The sequence below is a fragment of the Oncorhynchus tshawytscha genome, unplaced genomic scaffold (genome assembly GCF_018296145.1).
Source record: "Oncorhynchus tshawytscha isolate Ot180627B unplaced genomic scaffold, Otsh_v2.0 Un_contig_5651_pilon_pilon, whole genome shotgun sequence".
NCBI lineage: Eukaryota > Metazoa > Chordata > Actinopteri > Salmoniformes > Salmonidae > Oncorhynchus > Oncorhynchus tshawytscha.
The window spans coordinates 28,487-45,187 of record NW_024608883.1 but is presented as its reverse complement, the minus strand read 5'-3'; the positions used below and the strand labels follow the sequence as shown (position 1 = coordinate 45,187).

Genomic DNA, 16,701 nt, shown 5'->3' with positions numbered 1-16,701 from the left:
AACAATAGTATTTTAATATATTGTAAAGAGCAATAAAAACCAAAAGGCTATTAAAATACCTTTTGTCATCAACCAACATTGTTAATTAAGATCACAGACTGCTACTGCTCCAGCAGTGCTAGCCACAGTATCTTTTTCAGATCTTAAGACAATTTTCAGAGCGGATCAGATTCTCACTTGTGATTGATGGTTTATTTATGTCTCCTACCGTTGCTTTAACAAGCTTGGAATATAAACTCGGCAAAAAAAGAAACGTCCCCCCACTGTTAACTGCATTTATTTTCAGCAAACTTAACATGTGTAAATATTTGTATGAATGTAACAAGATTCAACAAATGAGACAAACTGAACAAGTTCCACAGACATGTGACTAACAGAAATGGAATAATAATCAGTTTCATGAGCACACTGATATAGTGTACAATAAGCCATTGTAGACATCCAGACACTGTTATATTCATTGATGCAAACCGGTTTTGCAACAAAAACTAGTTTCTAAGTTCAGGTTTGTTTTTGTTCCGTGTTCTTCTCTTTGGTGTCTAGTGAATACGACCCCTATATGTCTAAGCTGCTGTATGAGGACTTAGATCCATTTCCCTTCTTTATTTCCCAGGTTAAATGATTGACAGCTCACTGAGATGCTATGAAGCACTGGACTCTGCTCCAAGTCCTTGGTTTGATTGAACTGTAAATAGATGTAAATGTGGTTTGATGTGTTTTCTGTTTCTGTTGCGTGTCAGCGGAGTGTGTGTTCTGTTAGCTTAGTAAAAAGTAGGGCTGGGCGATATGGCCAAAATATTATCACGGTATTAAAAATAATAATGACTGTATGAGACAGTATTTTATGTTTTTAAATAATACAAATTTTAAATTTGCTTTATGAGTAGTGCGTGACAACATATATTCTAGGTGATTTCAATGGGTCTTTCTCCATTATGATTTTTTTTTATACTGTTCAATTCAACTTCAACCACCGGCTGCGTCATTTGTCTGGGGCGAATCAACTTTTCTGTATTTTTCATGTTAATTGTTCCAAAAGCCAAGTGAAAATGAGATTTGATATATGAATACTAGGATTGAGTCAATTTTCATTGCATAGTTCAATAATTGGGAAATGTTTTGTAATGTGAAATGGGGAAGTAGCCTAGATATGACTTCCTGAACAGATGTTCAGTTTCTGTTGCGAATTGTTTATTTTGAAAGCAAGCTTGAGGTGGTTATGCCCTCTGAAAGCAGTTTTAAATCCTGATGGCTGGTAGTGACTTGAATCTTTGTGCTGACAGATGTTTGGAATAAATACGTCATGGGTGTTGTCCTATAGCAGAAGGGCAACGCGAACTGTTTGGGAAGCACTTGTAATACTGTTGCAGCCCCAAAATAACAGAAAACATCAAGTTGTATTACTCTAAAGAACTTATGAGTCTTCAGATCTGCTGGCAATCAAGGAAATATGACCTCATCTGATGTCTCCTTTCTGCTTGTTTGCTCCTTTGAGATGACAGTTTCCTTGGAGAGGTTCATGGAACCAGTGATCTGTCCAATGAGCACTAGATGTTTTTCATCTGAAAAAATAAGACAAATAACAATATATAAATATTAACATTCAGTCATCGTCAATCTATTCTAGCCAATACATTTAAGTAATATTAACACACTTTCAATAACACACACACATACTACACACAACCTGCACTTATTGAAATGCATGCATGAACCCCCCCCACACACACACACACCGCAAACACACACAAAAAGTACACACACACTTTTGTTGGTATTGTAAATGGGTCATGTTTGACATAACTTTATAGATGGCCATTTCATGCATTTATGGAACCTGTCTTTAGGACAAAGATAAGCACCCACCACACACACACAGGTCCCATAAGTTACCGCAAATGTTTCATGGGCTACACATTCCCCACTTCTCTCTCTCGTGCCCACGTACACACAATCAATTACGGAACGCTGTTTGGGTCTTTACGTGTCAAAAAAGATACATGTCAAATAACACTATTTGACATGTCAAATAAGGCTGTTGACCAATCAGGACCTGAATATGACTGCACTTTACATACTAATTTAACGCGTTCATACATTTTTGACATGGTTATTACACATTGATTACACTCACTCGTATTTCATAGGTCACAACGATTTGTCTATGTATGCTATGATGATGGTAAAGTTGTCTTGCGCACCTACAGTGCTGGTCATAAAAGTGCTGGTCATGGATGCAAACAATGTTCTTCCCCAAAAACATAGCTATAGTTTGCTAGCTAACTATATAACTAGGTGTCATCATCTAAAATAACCCTAATTTATGAAACAGTTCTTATTTGATTAATGGTCGGACCCATCTATGTGAAATTAGCCACAATAAGAATTAGCCACAATAGTGGACTTAGCGGTTAGCCTTCAAAATAAAAGTATGTCATTGACAGTGCTGCAAATTAATACAAATATTAGAATTATGCCATAATTGAATAGATCATAATAAACGAGGTTGGAATGTTGTTATATAAAATCAACAAAAGACAATTTTTTAATTTGACAAAAATGTTGAAATCACACTGGATTTATTATACCGTAGAATTGCATTGGGGTCATACTTATTTCACTGTACAGCCTTACCTATGGAGTGTGGATCAATGACATGGGGTATCAGTCTACTCAGTGACACCCAGAGAACATTAGTGTCGTAGCTCTTAATGCAGGACTCTGAAACAACTGTGAATTGAGCCACATTTATTGTCAACCTGTGTGTATTGAACACTATTCCAGAGGAAAAATAATACTGCGTGGATGTTTTAGAGTCTGATAACTGTGAGGTGGGAAAAAATATATTGGGTATTGAGTAGACTGACCTCAATTAATTGATCCCCAATCCTTAGGTAAAGCTGTACAGTGCAATATGAATGTCAATACACACAATAGACTGACTGGGGAGGTGATTTCACACAGTCACAGTCCCGTGATAAGAGCTACAACGCTAATATTTGCATAAACTCTTCACAGTTGTGTTCTGTGGGAGTCACTGAGTAGACTTGACACCCCATTTAATTGCTACACATTCCAACCTTGTTTAACATGATCTAGTCTAAATATGGCATGATTCCACCAATTGTAACCTTCTGCATCACTTTCAAATAGGTACTTTACTTTTGAAGGCAAATGGCAAATTCCACTATTGTGCCTAATCCTTATTGTGGCTAGCTTCACAACACGACCCGGTCAGTCGAGCCCAGTGTTGCCAACTTAGCGACTTAGTCGCTATATTTAGCGAGTATTCAAACCCCTCTAGCGACACATTTTTTAAAAAGCGACTAGTGACAAATCTGGCGACTTTTTCTGGTATTATTGGAGACTTTTGGAGACTCTGGCGTGAAAGCACGTATCGTTCTTACTCTTCTCAACGAGCAGCGGGTGCTGCCGTGGGCCCCACCCCAGTCCCCAAGCACTCACAGGCGGCCCAGTCCTCGCACAGCAGTCCCTCCCAGCTGTAGTCAGAGCAGGAGATGTTCACCCATCCGCGTCCAGACTGCAAATGAATCGCGCATGCGGGAAGCCGCCGCTGGCTGATCCCGCACTGGCTTACATTAAAAACCTGAATTAGGGACTAGTTACCATCATTTTCTCACATTGCCATTGACAGTTTTTTTTCTATTGTCTATTTTTGGTTCATTTAGATTGTTAATGTAGATGGTATACAACAACCAAAAAATGCTATGGTTAAAAATGTTTGTTTTACTATGACTTTTAGGCTCCTAAGTGGACCATAAGGCTAAAACCCAAACCAAATTAAGAAAACTAAAATAGAAAATAATAATAATAATAAAAATGTTTTAAAGTAAGTAACTCCACCATAGTGTCTGTTTTGGGTCACTTTTGCCTGTCCCAAGCCCGGATAAAGGAGGAGGGTTGGAATTGTGATATAAAAAAAGCAAGAATCGACAGAAGAAAGTTAATTTGTGGTTCTAAACATATTAAGGGTGTGTTTACTCACTTTTTGTCTCTCCCACGACGTTATTCGCCTCTCCTACAGCGTCCATCACAATTACATGCACATGGCCGATTTATACAGATTAGGTGATTATGTCATTTAGCGACTTCTGGCGACTTTTAGGACAGCCAGTAGCTACTTTCCTTACTGAGGAGTTAGCAACACTGCCTCATTTGCCAGAAGAAGCTAGCTGGCTGCTTATAACGTTAGCTTTGGGCAACAGGGTTAAGTAGCTGGCTAGATATGTATTTCCATGAACTGAAGTTCAATTACAATAGGCGAACAACAAGTGTTTACCAAGCTAATACTTGCTCACAATGATTCCTAAATCATTGCTAAGAATAATGAAAATAATGGTCATTATTTTCAGTCTGGTTGTATTGGTGCTAGTGTAACGGATGTGAAACGGCTAGCCGGTTAGCGGTGGTGCGCGCTAAATGGTGGTTCAATCGGTGACGTCACTTGCTCTGAGACCTTGAAGTAGTGGTTCCCCTTGCTTTTGATGTGTGCAGAGGGTTCCTGGTTCGCGCCCGGGTATGGGCGAGGGGACGGTCTAAAGTTATACTGTTACACTAGCAAGGTACCAAGCTAAAGCTAGCTAGCTACCCCAGAAGTTGAAGTTGCCGTCGAGCAAATAATGCTTTATTACCAACGCGGCATTGTAAACAAATCGTTCGTGGCCGGTGTTTGCTTGTTTGCAGACTTTTTTGTACAGCTTTGACAATGCTACTGATAGTAGTGGTGGCGCTTGGCTTGCACGTGCAAATTCATCACACACAACATTCTATAATAGAACTGTGTTATTTGACGCATCAAATTAAAAGCTTATTTAACGCGTCAAATAGTGTTATTTGACGTGTATTTTAGACACGCAAATATCCAAACGGCCTTCCATTATCAATCAATTACACACACACACACAGGTCCCATAAGTTACTAGCCACATAGAGTAGTTAGCTACACATCCTCCACTTATCTCCCTCTAATGCCACTCACTCACTCACACACACTTGGCTTTAATAAACTAGCCAGCTAGTCAGTATACTTGTGCCTCATCACACAGACACTGACAGATAACGTTAGACAGACACAGAAACACACACACAGCCAACAAAAATGGAATAATAATTGAATGACAAGCACTTACAGTACCATTGGTGAGTTAATTCATCTTGTCACGTCTCATCTCCTTGGGGGTAAAAAGCAAATAGCAGGGCTACCCTTCGTTGGACTTGCAAGTGCACCTGACCATGCAAGCATTTTCAATTTGTTGCACAGCATCACTGACATATTTCACCTCGACTGACTGAAGCACAGTAATTGACGGGTGGTCTTCATCGGTTGCCTCCCAAGGCGGGGCTCGGTCTCGCTTTGGTGAGCTCGTCTGAGTCGCTGATGATGGCGGCGCTCCGGCTCAGGTAAAAAAGTAGTAGCCAATAAATTGACGCCACTGATCGACTGAACCAGCTCAACATCATTACTATTTAAACATCTAGCGATTTCACTCTCCCTGGAATCCATCGATACAGTAGAAAGCTAAGATAACTATCTACAAGCTAATGTGTAGTCAGTACTGACAGTCACTTTGTTGATGGGTTTTGAAAAGCGAGTGTACCCTGAGGAACACTTTTTTTTTCTGCGGATGATACAGTAACTTTTACACATTTGGGCAAACAGGAAAATCATTCGATTGAATAGCCTGTTGTAGATTGATTCAAATATATTGTAACAACCCTGGGTTTATAAGCGCGGATATCCACTCTGCCGCTTGAGCATGCTTTTGCGGCACAGTCGATAGCGCGCTGGACTTCGGCTGGGTCGAGGGTTCGAGACCTGCTCCCTGCCTATTTCATTACAATATATAGCTAGCTAGCTAGTTTGTAATTCATTTATTATTTCGGAATAGGAGAGGGTTGCAAAAATCTAAATGTTCAAAAAGACAATGTGTATATATGCAAATTGCAACTGTTCTGATTGGTGTTTATATATTGGAGAGTTGAGACCAAATCACGGACGCTGGACAGAGTGGATTTCAGTTGTAACAAAAGACAGTTTTAATGAGTCAAAGATATCTTGTCCCGCAGTTTTACGTGCACGGATCTAGTTCATATAACTCGGCAAGGAGTCAGGTGAAAAAGAGGCCTTATACAAAGGTTACATTCATTTTTATACATAGAATAAAGTAGGTGGAGTCTTGTCGTTTTGGTCTTCTGACTGTTCACAAAGGGTTGGAGACGGGCCTTGCTCTAGCCAGAGCGGGCCCCATTGGTGCATAGCAGAGTCTTGTTCTCTGAGCTCCCTGACCAGTAGAGGGGGTGAGATGTGTGTTTATACAAGGAGACATTTGTGTATCAGGAAATCTGACACAGGAGAGCAGAGGGGGTCAGTTTTATGGCTGGGTGTACGTGTTCTTGCGATGGAATATCTTTGTTTCCTGGGGTCGGGAGACAACAAAGCTGAGGGGATAGTGTTAGGGGGGTAGTTTTATTGCTGGCTGTGTGAGCTAGTTCCTGTTTTAACAGGGGTAGGTAAGATGACTTGAGTCAGGCGGTTTGGCTTGGCGCTGTATAATATATGAGCTATGTGTATGAATGTTTACATATATATACATATATGACACAACTTCCAACTGATTTTTCCAGACAGAGCGAGTCACATACAGGGGAGGCGTATGCAAGCAGATATGGAAATGTGGATAGGGTGGAATACATTTTATATTAAAACCTGCAAAAGAGCAAATGTAAACTAGGGATAAAATGCACTACCCTCCCCTGTACCCAATGAAAAACCACACAACACTCCCCAAAGTATTTTTTTGGGGGGGGATTACCCTCACCTATTTCGATCTGTCCCCTTTTAGCCTGCCCCTGATCAGAATTTGCAACAAGCGGACGGAAGAGCAATATCCGTAGTCGTATGGAAGAAGCCAGAGTTGGAATGTGAAGCTGGTTATCTTTAGAAAACACTGAGTAGATTTAGCTTGCTTCGTTGGATTCCCCTCAGGTGAAACTTCATCTCCTTATATAACAGGTTCTGAATGTAGTTAGCTGTGTCTGGAAAAATGTATGGTATTTGCAGTAGACAAAATACACGTATGCAAGGAAGTACACACAACAGGCGCTGGATGTAGTTGTCTGTGTCTGGAAAATGTATGCTATTTTCAGGAGACAAAAGCCAGGTAGGCAACTTCTCTGAATTGCTTAAAAGAACATGCACCAGTAACAAAATAGGCTAGCCTACTGTTAATCCATGTGTTTACAGATATACCTAACCTGAAGTTAAAACGCCATAAAGTACAGCTGCTAGGGCTGTGGCGATACCAGTATCGCAAATGGAAACCCAAAGCAGACCAACCACTTTGGTCCTTTAAAAACCTACTGTATGTGAAATAGTGTGTGCTAATGTTTTGTCACATCTACTGAAGAGATAAAGTACAGCTGCTAGGGCTGTGGCGATACCAGTATCGCAAATGGAAACGCAAAGCAGACCAACAACTTTGATCCTTGGCTGCATTCCAAAAACTTTAAAATGTTAAATACACACCATCTCCTCTCAGCCCTTAAATTAAGTGGACACTTCTGATTATGTATCATGATGTATGATCAGTTGACACTTGCAGGGAAATGTGTCACTTATGCACTACAGTCATTTCATATCTTGTCTAGAAGTCAATGTCTAGAAGTCAATGCATCCGCAGACGTCGAATGCTAGCCATCCGACGATATCAAGTTCATCGAAAATTACAATGTATAAGTGTGATGTCGGGGAAAGTTGTATGCGCTAGCTAACGTTTCCAAAAGCGAAACAAACAAAAGCATCATTAATTTTACGATACTTGTTTGTCCCGTCATGTGCATTATTAGCACAATTGAATTTATTTACATGTGTTTTTACTTTTGTATGTTCACTTCTCCATATTGTTGTTGGTTATACGTTTTGGCTGACTTTTCTTAGGGGATGTACAATCATCGCCAATAGAATTATGGGGCGTTTCAGGCCCCGGAGTGAACATAATTGTACACTCGCAAATTCAATCACAAACAAGGTGCTGAGGGGCTTACGTTGCTAACTTCAGCGGGGATTCCCCCAAGGGCATAAGGCGAGGGTAAGTGGAGGAGGGTGTGTCTTTATATGTTTGAAACGCAGCCTTTGTCTACACCTATTCAGCATCGTTCACACCCTCTTAAACCGTAGCCCCACCTATCTCTTTAAGGATTCACATATGAGGCAATGTGCTAAAAGGAGTGAGTAAGAAGGTGTAATAAACAACCAAATATTTCAAGACTAAAAGTGGTGAAAGTAGTAGTAAAAATACACTTTATCTTGTCCTTGGCCTATATCCTAATCTGACTTTGGTGCAGGTCATGTTATTCTTCACATTACAGTCTCTAGTAAAAAACACACTATAAAATCAAATCAACGTTTTATTTGTCACATGCGCAGGATACAGAAGGTGTAAACGGTACAGTGAAAAATGGTTACTTGCATACTAGCAATATTTATTAAAAAAATAGAAAATGTTCAGATACAAATATTGTGTAAATATTTGCTAATTATTAGATGACGTTTACCCAGACACACTTGTCTAAATTGATGGGTCATGTGAAAGATATTCTATAACCACCCCCCAGCCACATCTAGCTAAGTGGATGGGTCACTATTGTCTAGACATGTACACATGTTCATATAAATCAAATCAAATTTTATTTGTCACATACACATGGTTAGCAGATGTTAATGCGAGTGTAGCGAAATGCTCGTGCTTCTAGTTCCGACAACGCAGTAATATCCAACGAGTAATCTAACCTAATCTAACCTAACAATTTCACAACAATTACCTGATGCACACAAGTGTAAAGGAATGAATAAGAATATGTACATAACAAAAATACATGAATGAGTGATGGTACAGAACGGCATAGGCAAGATGCAGTAGATGGTATAGAGTAATGTAGGGTATGTAAACATTATATAAAGTGGCTAGTGATACATTACATTAAGATGGCAAGATGCAGTAGATGGTATAGAGTGCAGTATATACATATGAGATGAGTAATGTAGGGTATGTAAACATTATATGAAGTGGCATTGTTTAAAGTGGCTAGTGATACATTTATTACATCAATTTTTCCATTATTAAAGTGGCTGGAGTTGAGTCACTATGTTGGCAGCAGCCACTCAATGTTAGTGATGGCTGTTTTAACAGTCTGATGGCCTTGAGATAGAAGCTGTTTTTCAGTCTCTCGGTCCCTGCTTTGATGCACCAGTACTGACCACGTCTTCTGGATGATAGCGGGGTGAACAGGCAGTGGCTCGGGTGGTTGTTGTCCTTGATGAACTTTTTGGCCTTCCTGTGACATCAGGTGATGTATGTGTCCTGGAGGGCAGGTAGTTTGCCCCCGGTGATGCGTTGTGCAGACTTCACTACCCTCTGGAGAGCCTTACGGTTGTGGGCGGAGCAGTTGCCGTACCAGGCAGTGATACAGCCCGACAGGATGCTCTCAATTGTGCATCTGTAAAAGTTTGAGTGTTTTTGGTGACAAGCGGAATTTCTTCAGCCTCCTGAGGTTGAAGAGGTGCTGCTGCGCCTTCTTCACCACGCTGTCTGTGTGGTTGGACCATTTCAGTTTGTCCGTGATGTGTACGCCGAGGAACTTAAAACTTACTACCCTCTCCACTACTGTCCCGTCGATGTGGATAGGGGGTGCTCCTTCTGCTGTTTCCTGAAGTCCACGATTATCTCCTTTGTTTTTTTGACGATGAGTGTGAGGTTATTTTCCTGACACCACAGCCGAGGGCCCTCACCTCCTCCCTGTAGGCTGCCTCGTCGTTGTTGGTAATCAAGCCTACCACTGTAGTGTCGTCTGCAAACTTGATGATTGAGTTGGAGGCGTGCATGGCCACGCAGTCGTGGGTGAACAGGGAGTACAGGAGAGGGCTGAGAACGCACCCTTGTGGGGCCCCAGTGTTGAGGATCAACGGGGTGGAGATCTTTTTTTCTACCCTCACCACCTGGGGGGCGGCCCGTCAGGAAGTCCAGGACCCAGTTGCACAGGGCGGGGTCGAGCCCCAGGGTCTCGAGCTTGATGACGAGTTTGGAGGGTACTATGGTGTTAAATGCTGAGCTGTAGTCGATGAACAGCATTCTCACATAGGTATTCCTCTTGTCCAGATGGGTGTGTGCAGTGTGCAGTATAATACAATAGATGTCCATAATCACCCCCAGACTCACCTGGCTAACTTGATGGGTCATCATCTGGTGAAGCAGAGTCTTTGATTTAGACATGTAGCTAGCTAAACAATGAACCAGCATAATCCCAACACATACTTCTACCAATACAGATTGTCTTAGCTGTAGTATGAATCTGTAAGTAGCTAAAGCTAACCAACTAGGTTCAATGTTAGCTAGCTAGCTATAGCTAACATTAGGCTATAACTAGCAATGCAAATGGATTTCTGATATGAATAATATTACTACACAGATCATACACGTAACATTAGCTAGCGAGGTAGCAAGCTAACGTTAACTAGCTAACAGTACGCTTTAACTTGCAATGAAAACGACTTCCTGCCAAAACTAGAAACATATCATATCTGAAAATGTAGCTAGACTCTTACCCCCATATACATGGATGAACGCTTTACAGCAGACACATCTTGTTTGATCACATTTGTGTCAAGTCACTCCGGTTCACACAGACCGTGGCATGTGTAAAAAGTAGCCCATCACAACTTTATCCAACTGGTCTTTGCCGATAGTGCCTGGTAAATTCAGGGCATCAATGTTGTTGAGAAAAGTAGCAACACTTTTGTAGTTCTTGATGGCTAACGTAATATCTTTCAAAAAACATCTGTAGAAAGCATTATCAACACGTACTGAGCAGCTCATGTTATAGAGAGAAGCATGCTACATGGCAGACCAATCCGAACTCATCTCCCGGCATGTCCAGCCTATCCATTATCTCAGCTAAACATGGCTAGAGGGAAGGTTGCTCACTTTTTCTGTGGCTAAACCAACTAGGCTCGTAATTTAACAATTTTATTCATATTTACAGATGACATACACATTTATTATTAAGGCACATGAAAGTTTACATGTTCCAGAAGGCATTTCTGCCAAAATAAGAAATACATTTTAAAAATACGTTCAAATGCCTCTCCTGTGAAGTAGTGACGTGCAATATACTCCTAGCTTCTTGAAACAAGTTAATTGATTGAATTTCTAATGGAAGAATGGTGTCGCATCCTTCCAATAGAGTTACAGACTGCTTACATAAATGTGCCATGACACATCACAAGAGATTGAATTACTCCCTTGCTGAAAATGCATTTCTGTCTTGATATTCCTTAGGCATTTCTGAAGTAGCCTATCTGCATGTCAAACAGGAATAATTGGGTAGGCAAAGTTTCTCCTTCTATGATCCGAATGTTAGGGAAGTAACAAATCTATATTTTTTGTAGGGGATTTATTCCTGTAGTATAGGCAATGAAATAGGCAATGCAACACTAAAATAAACAAACATTTCCAAGAATAGAAAATGTAATGAAAAGTAGCCTAAATATTTCCAAGTATTATGTCTAGATTCTTATTGTTATTAACACTTAAGTAGGCTGATTTGTTAGGCTACTCGTTTATAAGAATAAGAATTATTATTATTCGGGACACCGCAGCAAACTTGTGGGGGGGGTGGGGGGATTTCTGTTGTTGAAATCATTACTAAGAGATAAAGACTGACCATTCCTTTAGTCAGTCTAAAGTGATGCTGTGTGCATGTTTTTCTGTATTTTTAAGTATGGAAGGTGTAGGCTATACATGACTATTAACATTATTATAATTATTATTAGGCCTGTTAGCAGCTGTAATAGCAGTATTAAGATGCCCTTCACAAAACTTGTGGCAAAATAGTTTTTTGTTTGGTATGGCTGATATTAGCTATATAAGCCATAATATTTGGGCTAGTTACAGTTGAAAAAATAGTGGCTTGTCCATAGTGAAGGCAAAGGAAACTACAGTTTGGCAAGTATCCATTCAGCTTGGGGGATTTTAACATTCAATTTAACCACTTCTCTGCTGTGTGTCAAATAAAGTGCTTTGTGTGTTCACAGATCAGCACATCCTGATCAAAGGTCTGCCATGAATTCCCCCGAGGAGAGGCACATTGTAGGACCCCTTGTACACAGTTCATTTGAAATGCAAATCTAACTCAACGGGTGTTGTCATCATCAACTAACATAGTTAATTCTCCTCCAGTGCTACCAACAGTATTTTTTTCCAGAAGTCACAGAATTTTCAGAGCGGATCAGAGAATCCCACTTGTGATTGGTAGATTATTTTTGTCTTCTAACGTTGCTTTATTAAACTTGGAATATACTCCATGAGTTAATGCTCAAGAGGAGAAAATGAAGCACCTCTCGACATATGGGGCGGCAGGGTAGCCTAGTGGTTAGAGCGTTGGACTAGTAACCGGAAGGTTTCAAGTTCAAACCCCTGAGCTGACAAGATACAGATCTGTCGTTCTGCCCCTGAACAGGCAGTTATAACCCACTGTTCCTAGGCCGTCATTGAAAATAAGAATTTGTTCTTAACTGACATGCCTAGTTAAATAAAGGTCAAATAAAAATATGCTAAGTGTAACTGCCACTACTGGTAATAATCCCTGGTTTTCAGTGATCACAACTCTAACCCAATCAACCACACACGCTTATAGCACATAAAGTAAGCATTTTGTCTTTATGACAGACTTTTAAGTCACAGGCAAAATTTTGTTGCTCTCGGAAGAAAAACCTCAATTTGTCAGTTAAGTTTTTGTTACATTGAATGTTTTTGGTAACTATCCACAACTCTAGGGTCTCAATGTTAAAATAGGGACCTTTCTTTTCCATTTCCTGGTTTCAGTTTTGGTGGTTTTCTTCCGACAGCAAGGAGGATGCAAGCTGGGTTGCACCTTTGCACTACTAGCAAAACTTAATTATGTACCAACAGTGAATTACAGGCATAAAGTAAATAAGGCTACAAAGCACCAAGACTTTATTTTACACAGCCCCCTATCAGCGAAGATCAGCTTCAACTGTCTAAGAAGTTGTATTTCTGTTAAGCTTGAAATTAATGTTCAATTGCACTACAAGTGTTGCACTACACTGTGCCAAAATGAGTCTCTCTGGGGAGTATGAAGAGGGAAGCACTCCCTCTAGTATCTGTGAAGATACTGAAGAAGAAGCCACTGCTTCTGGAATGGGTTTCTCGGGGACTGAGGGAGCGATGTCCCCTAAACTAAGTTTTCCTGCCGAACAGGACACTGACAGGGAGCTTAAGAGGTAAGATCATCAAATAGGTAAGTGAGAAGGAGCTAATATTTTGTCAAAACTCTTGTACGAACCAGTATTGTTTGCGAAGAATGGATAATATTAATTTATTTGTACATAATGTTTCCGCCATCGTGACCAAAAAGAGGTTCTGGACATCAGAACAGCAATCACTAACCTCAATTTTGATGAAGACTTTTACTTCAATGAGTCTTTAGTGCAAGACATGCATACTGATCACCAGGGACTAGACCCTAATCCCCGACATTTGGAAGAGAAAAATATGTCACCATAGGGGCTGCTGTGCGGGCACCCTTATGAAACTACGTTGGCAAGTGGATAGACCACCTCTACCATCCATTCTATTGGCGAACGTGCTATCTTTGGAGAATACAGTTCCTTCGGGAAAGTATTCAGACCCCTAGACTTTTTTCACATTTTGTTTCATTCCAACCTTATTCTAAAATGGATCAAATTTGTTAAAATCCTCAGCAATCTACACACAATACCCCATAATGATAAAGCAAATTTTATGGCAAATTTTTAACAAAAAACAGAAATACCTAATTTACATAAGTATTCAGACCCTTTGCTATGAGACTCGAAATTGAGCTGAGGTGCATCCTGTTTCCATTGATCACCCTCGATGTTTCTACAACTTGATTGGAGTCCATCTGTGGTAAATTGAAATTGATTGGACATGATTTGGAAAGGCACACACCTGTTTATATAAGTTCCCACAGATGACAGTGCATGTCAGAGCAAAAACCAAGCCATAAGGTTGATGGAATTGTCCGTAGAGCTCCGAGACAGGATTGTGTCGAGGCACAGATCTGGGGAAGGGTACCAAAACATTTCTCCAGCATTGAAGGTCCCCAAGAACACAGTGACCTCCATCATTCTTAAATGGAAGAAGTTTGGAACCACCAAGACTCTTCCTAGAGCTGGTTGAATGGTCAAACTGAGCAATCGGGGGGAAAGTGACCAAGGAAGGTGACCAAGAACCCGATGGTCACTCTGAAAGAGCTCTAGAGTTCCTCTGTGGATATGGGAGAACTTTCCAGAAGGACAACCATCTCTGCAGCACTCCACCAATCAAGCCTTTATGGTAGAGTGGCCAGCCGGAAGCCACTCCTCAGTAAAATGTACATGGCAGCCGCTACGAGTTTGTCAAAAGGCACCTGAAGACCCTCAGACCGTGAGAAACAAGATTCTCTGGTCTGATGAAACCAAGATTGAACTCCAGACTCAAGGGCCACTCAAGGACATTCAGAAACTTGTGCCGAAGCCACTCCGTTGTCTTGGCTGTGTGCTTAGGGTCGTTGTCATGTTGTAAGGTGAATCTTCTCCCCATTCTGAGGTCCTGAGCGCTCTGGAACAGGTTTTCAATGAGGATCTCGCTGTACTTTGCTCCGTTCATCTTTCCCTCAATCCTGACTAGTTTCCCAGTCCTTGGTGCTGAAAAACATCCCCACAGCATGATGCTGCCACCACCATGCTTCCCCATAGGGAGGGTGCCAGGTTTCCTCCAGACTTGATGCTTGGCTTTCAGGCCGAAGAGATCGATCTTGGTTTCATCAGACCAAAGAATCTTGTTTCTCACGGTCTGAGAGTCTTTAGGTGCCATTTTGGAATAAGGCTGTAAGGTCATAAAATGTGGAAAAAGTCGAGGGATCTGAATACTTTTCCAAATGCACTATATTACCTCAACTACCTCGTACCCCTTGTGCACATTGACTCGATACCGGTACTCCTTGTACATAGCCTCGTTATTGTTATTTTATTGTAAACTCTGCGTTGTTGGGGAAAGTCTCGTAATTTAAGCATTTCATGGTAAAGTCTACACTTGTTGTATTCGGCGCATGTGACATACAATTTTATTTCGTCATTATTTCATTCAAAACAGATATTTCATTCAAAACAGACATTTTGTTGGAGACAAATGTACTAGATCACCAACCTATACCTAGCTGTATGTGCATTGACTGGTGACAAATAAGTAACCAACCATTAAAAAAACAAATCTAAAATGTGTGCAAACTCACCTATGTTGGATATTCAAATCCTGCCTTAAACAGGTTCATGACAGACCGACCAGTCTCACCTGCACCAAGCTGTGTCTCCATGAAGAGTGACCAGTCGATGGGAATTCCTATTTTCTTCAAGGAGGGAGAATTATTCACTAGGCAAAGGTGAACTTAGACATAACATGGTATTTGATTATGGCATTTCCTTTTATTTACCATCTTCTGTATAGATGAAGACTGATGTTATTGCTCTATGCTTATTTTACCCAGCAGTATCTCTGAGGAGATTGACCAGTCAATGGATCACCAACCCAGAGTCCCTACTGATGACAAAGTGTAAGTTATAACAGTTTGCACAGCATCCTACCTATTTTCAATACATTTTATTCACCAGTCATGTGTCTGACATCTGGTACCTTTTTACTCTGTGAATTTCCAGATAATAGGCTCCAATTCATCATTTAGGAAGCCTAATTTTGCTTGTCATTAGATACCTTGTCTACAGGACAACATCATTCAGTCTGACATACTAGAAATGTGAATAAAATTGCATGATTACTAAACTCAGCAAAATAAGAAACTTTTTCAGGACCCTGTCTTTTAAAGATAATTCTTAAAAATCCAAATAACTTCACAGATCTTCATTGTAAAGGGTTTAAACACTGTTTCCCATGCTTGTTTAATGAACCAAAAACAATTAATGAACATGCACCTGTGGAACGGTCATTAAGACATTAACAGCTTACAGAAGGTAGGAAATGAAGGTCACAGTTACGAAAACATAGGACGCTATAAAGAGGCCTTTCTACTGACTCTGAAAAACACCAAAAGAAAGATGCCCAGGGTCTCTGCTATCTGCGTGAACATGCCTTGGGCATGTTGCAAGGAGGCATGAGGACTGCAGATGTGACCGGGGCAATAAATGGCAATGTCCGTACTGTGAAACGCCTAAGACAGCGCTACAGGGAGACAGGACAGACAGCTGATCGTCCTCGCAGTGGCAGACCACTTGTAACAACACCTGCACAGGATCGATACATCCGAACATCACACCTGCGGGACAGGTACAGGATGGCAACAATAACTGCCCGAGTTACACCAGGAACGCACAATCCCTCCATAAGTGCTCAGATTGTCCGCAATAGGCTGAGAGAGGCTGGACTGAGCGCTTGTAGGCCTGTTGTAAGGCAGGTCCTCACCAAACATCACTGGCAACGACGTCGCATATGGGCACAAACCCACCGTCGCTGGACCAGACAGAACTGGCAAAAAGTGCTCTTCATTGACGAGTCACTGTTTTGTCTAATCAGGGGTGATGGTCAGATTCGCGTTTATCGTCGAAGGAATGAGCGTTACACCGAGGCATGT

The 16,701-nt window shown here is 40.9% G+C and overlaps 1 protein-coding gene and 1 long non-coding RNA gene across 4 annotated transcripts in view; one reads left to right on the top strand and one right to left on the bottom strand.

The window, feature by feature from the left end:
* The window catches only part of LOC112237777 (NLR family CARD domain-containing protein 3), a 28,802-nt gene that overhangs the window by 2,676 nt on the left and 9,425 nt on the right, over positions 1 to 16,701 (top strand). Inside the window, exons 2-4 of one of the 3 annotated variants that reach the window (XM_042313798.1) lie at positions 12,110 to 13,318; positions 15,385 to 15,498; positions 15,604 to 15,669. In XM_042313798.1, the coding sequence (XP_042169732.1) occupies positions 13,110 to 13,318; positions 15,385 to 15,498; positions 15,604 to 15,669 (389 nt within the window). In that variant the 5' untranslated portion in view covers positions 12,110 to 13,109. Of the gene's footprint in view, positions 1 to 12,109; positions 13,319 to 15,384; positions 15,499 to 15,603; positions 15,670 to 16,701 lie in introns of those variants that run through there. The other 2 variants (XM_042313796.1, XM_042313797.1) reach the window with 2 other exon arrangements.
* On the bottom strand, positions 174 to 5,900 carry LOC121843923. The gene is made up of 2 exons (XR_006081801.1): positions 5,151 to 5,900; positions 174 to 1,562 (listed from the first exon to the last, which is right to left on the bottom strand). It is a non-coding gene; the product is annotated as an uncharacterized LOC121843923 (long non-coding RNA).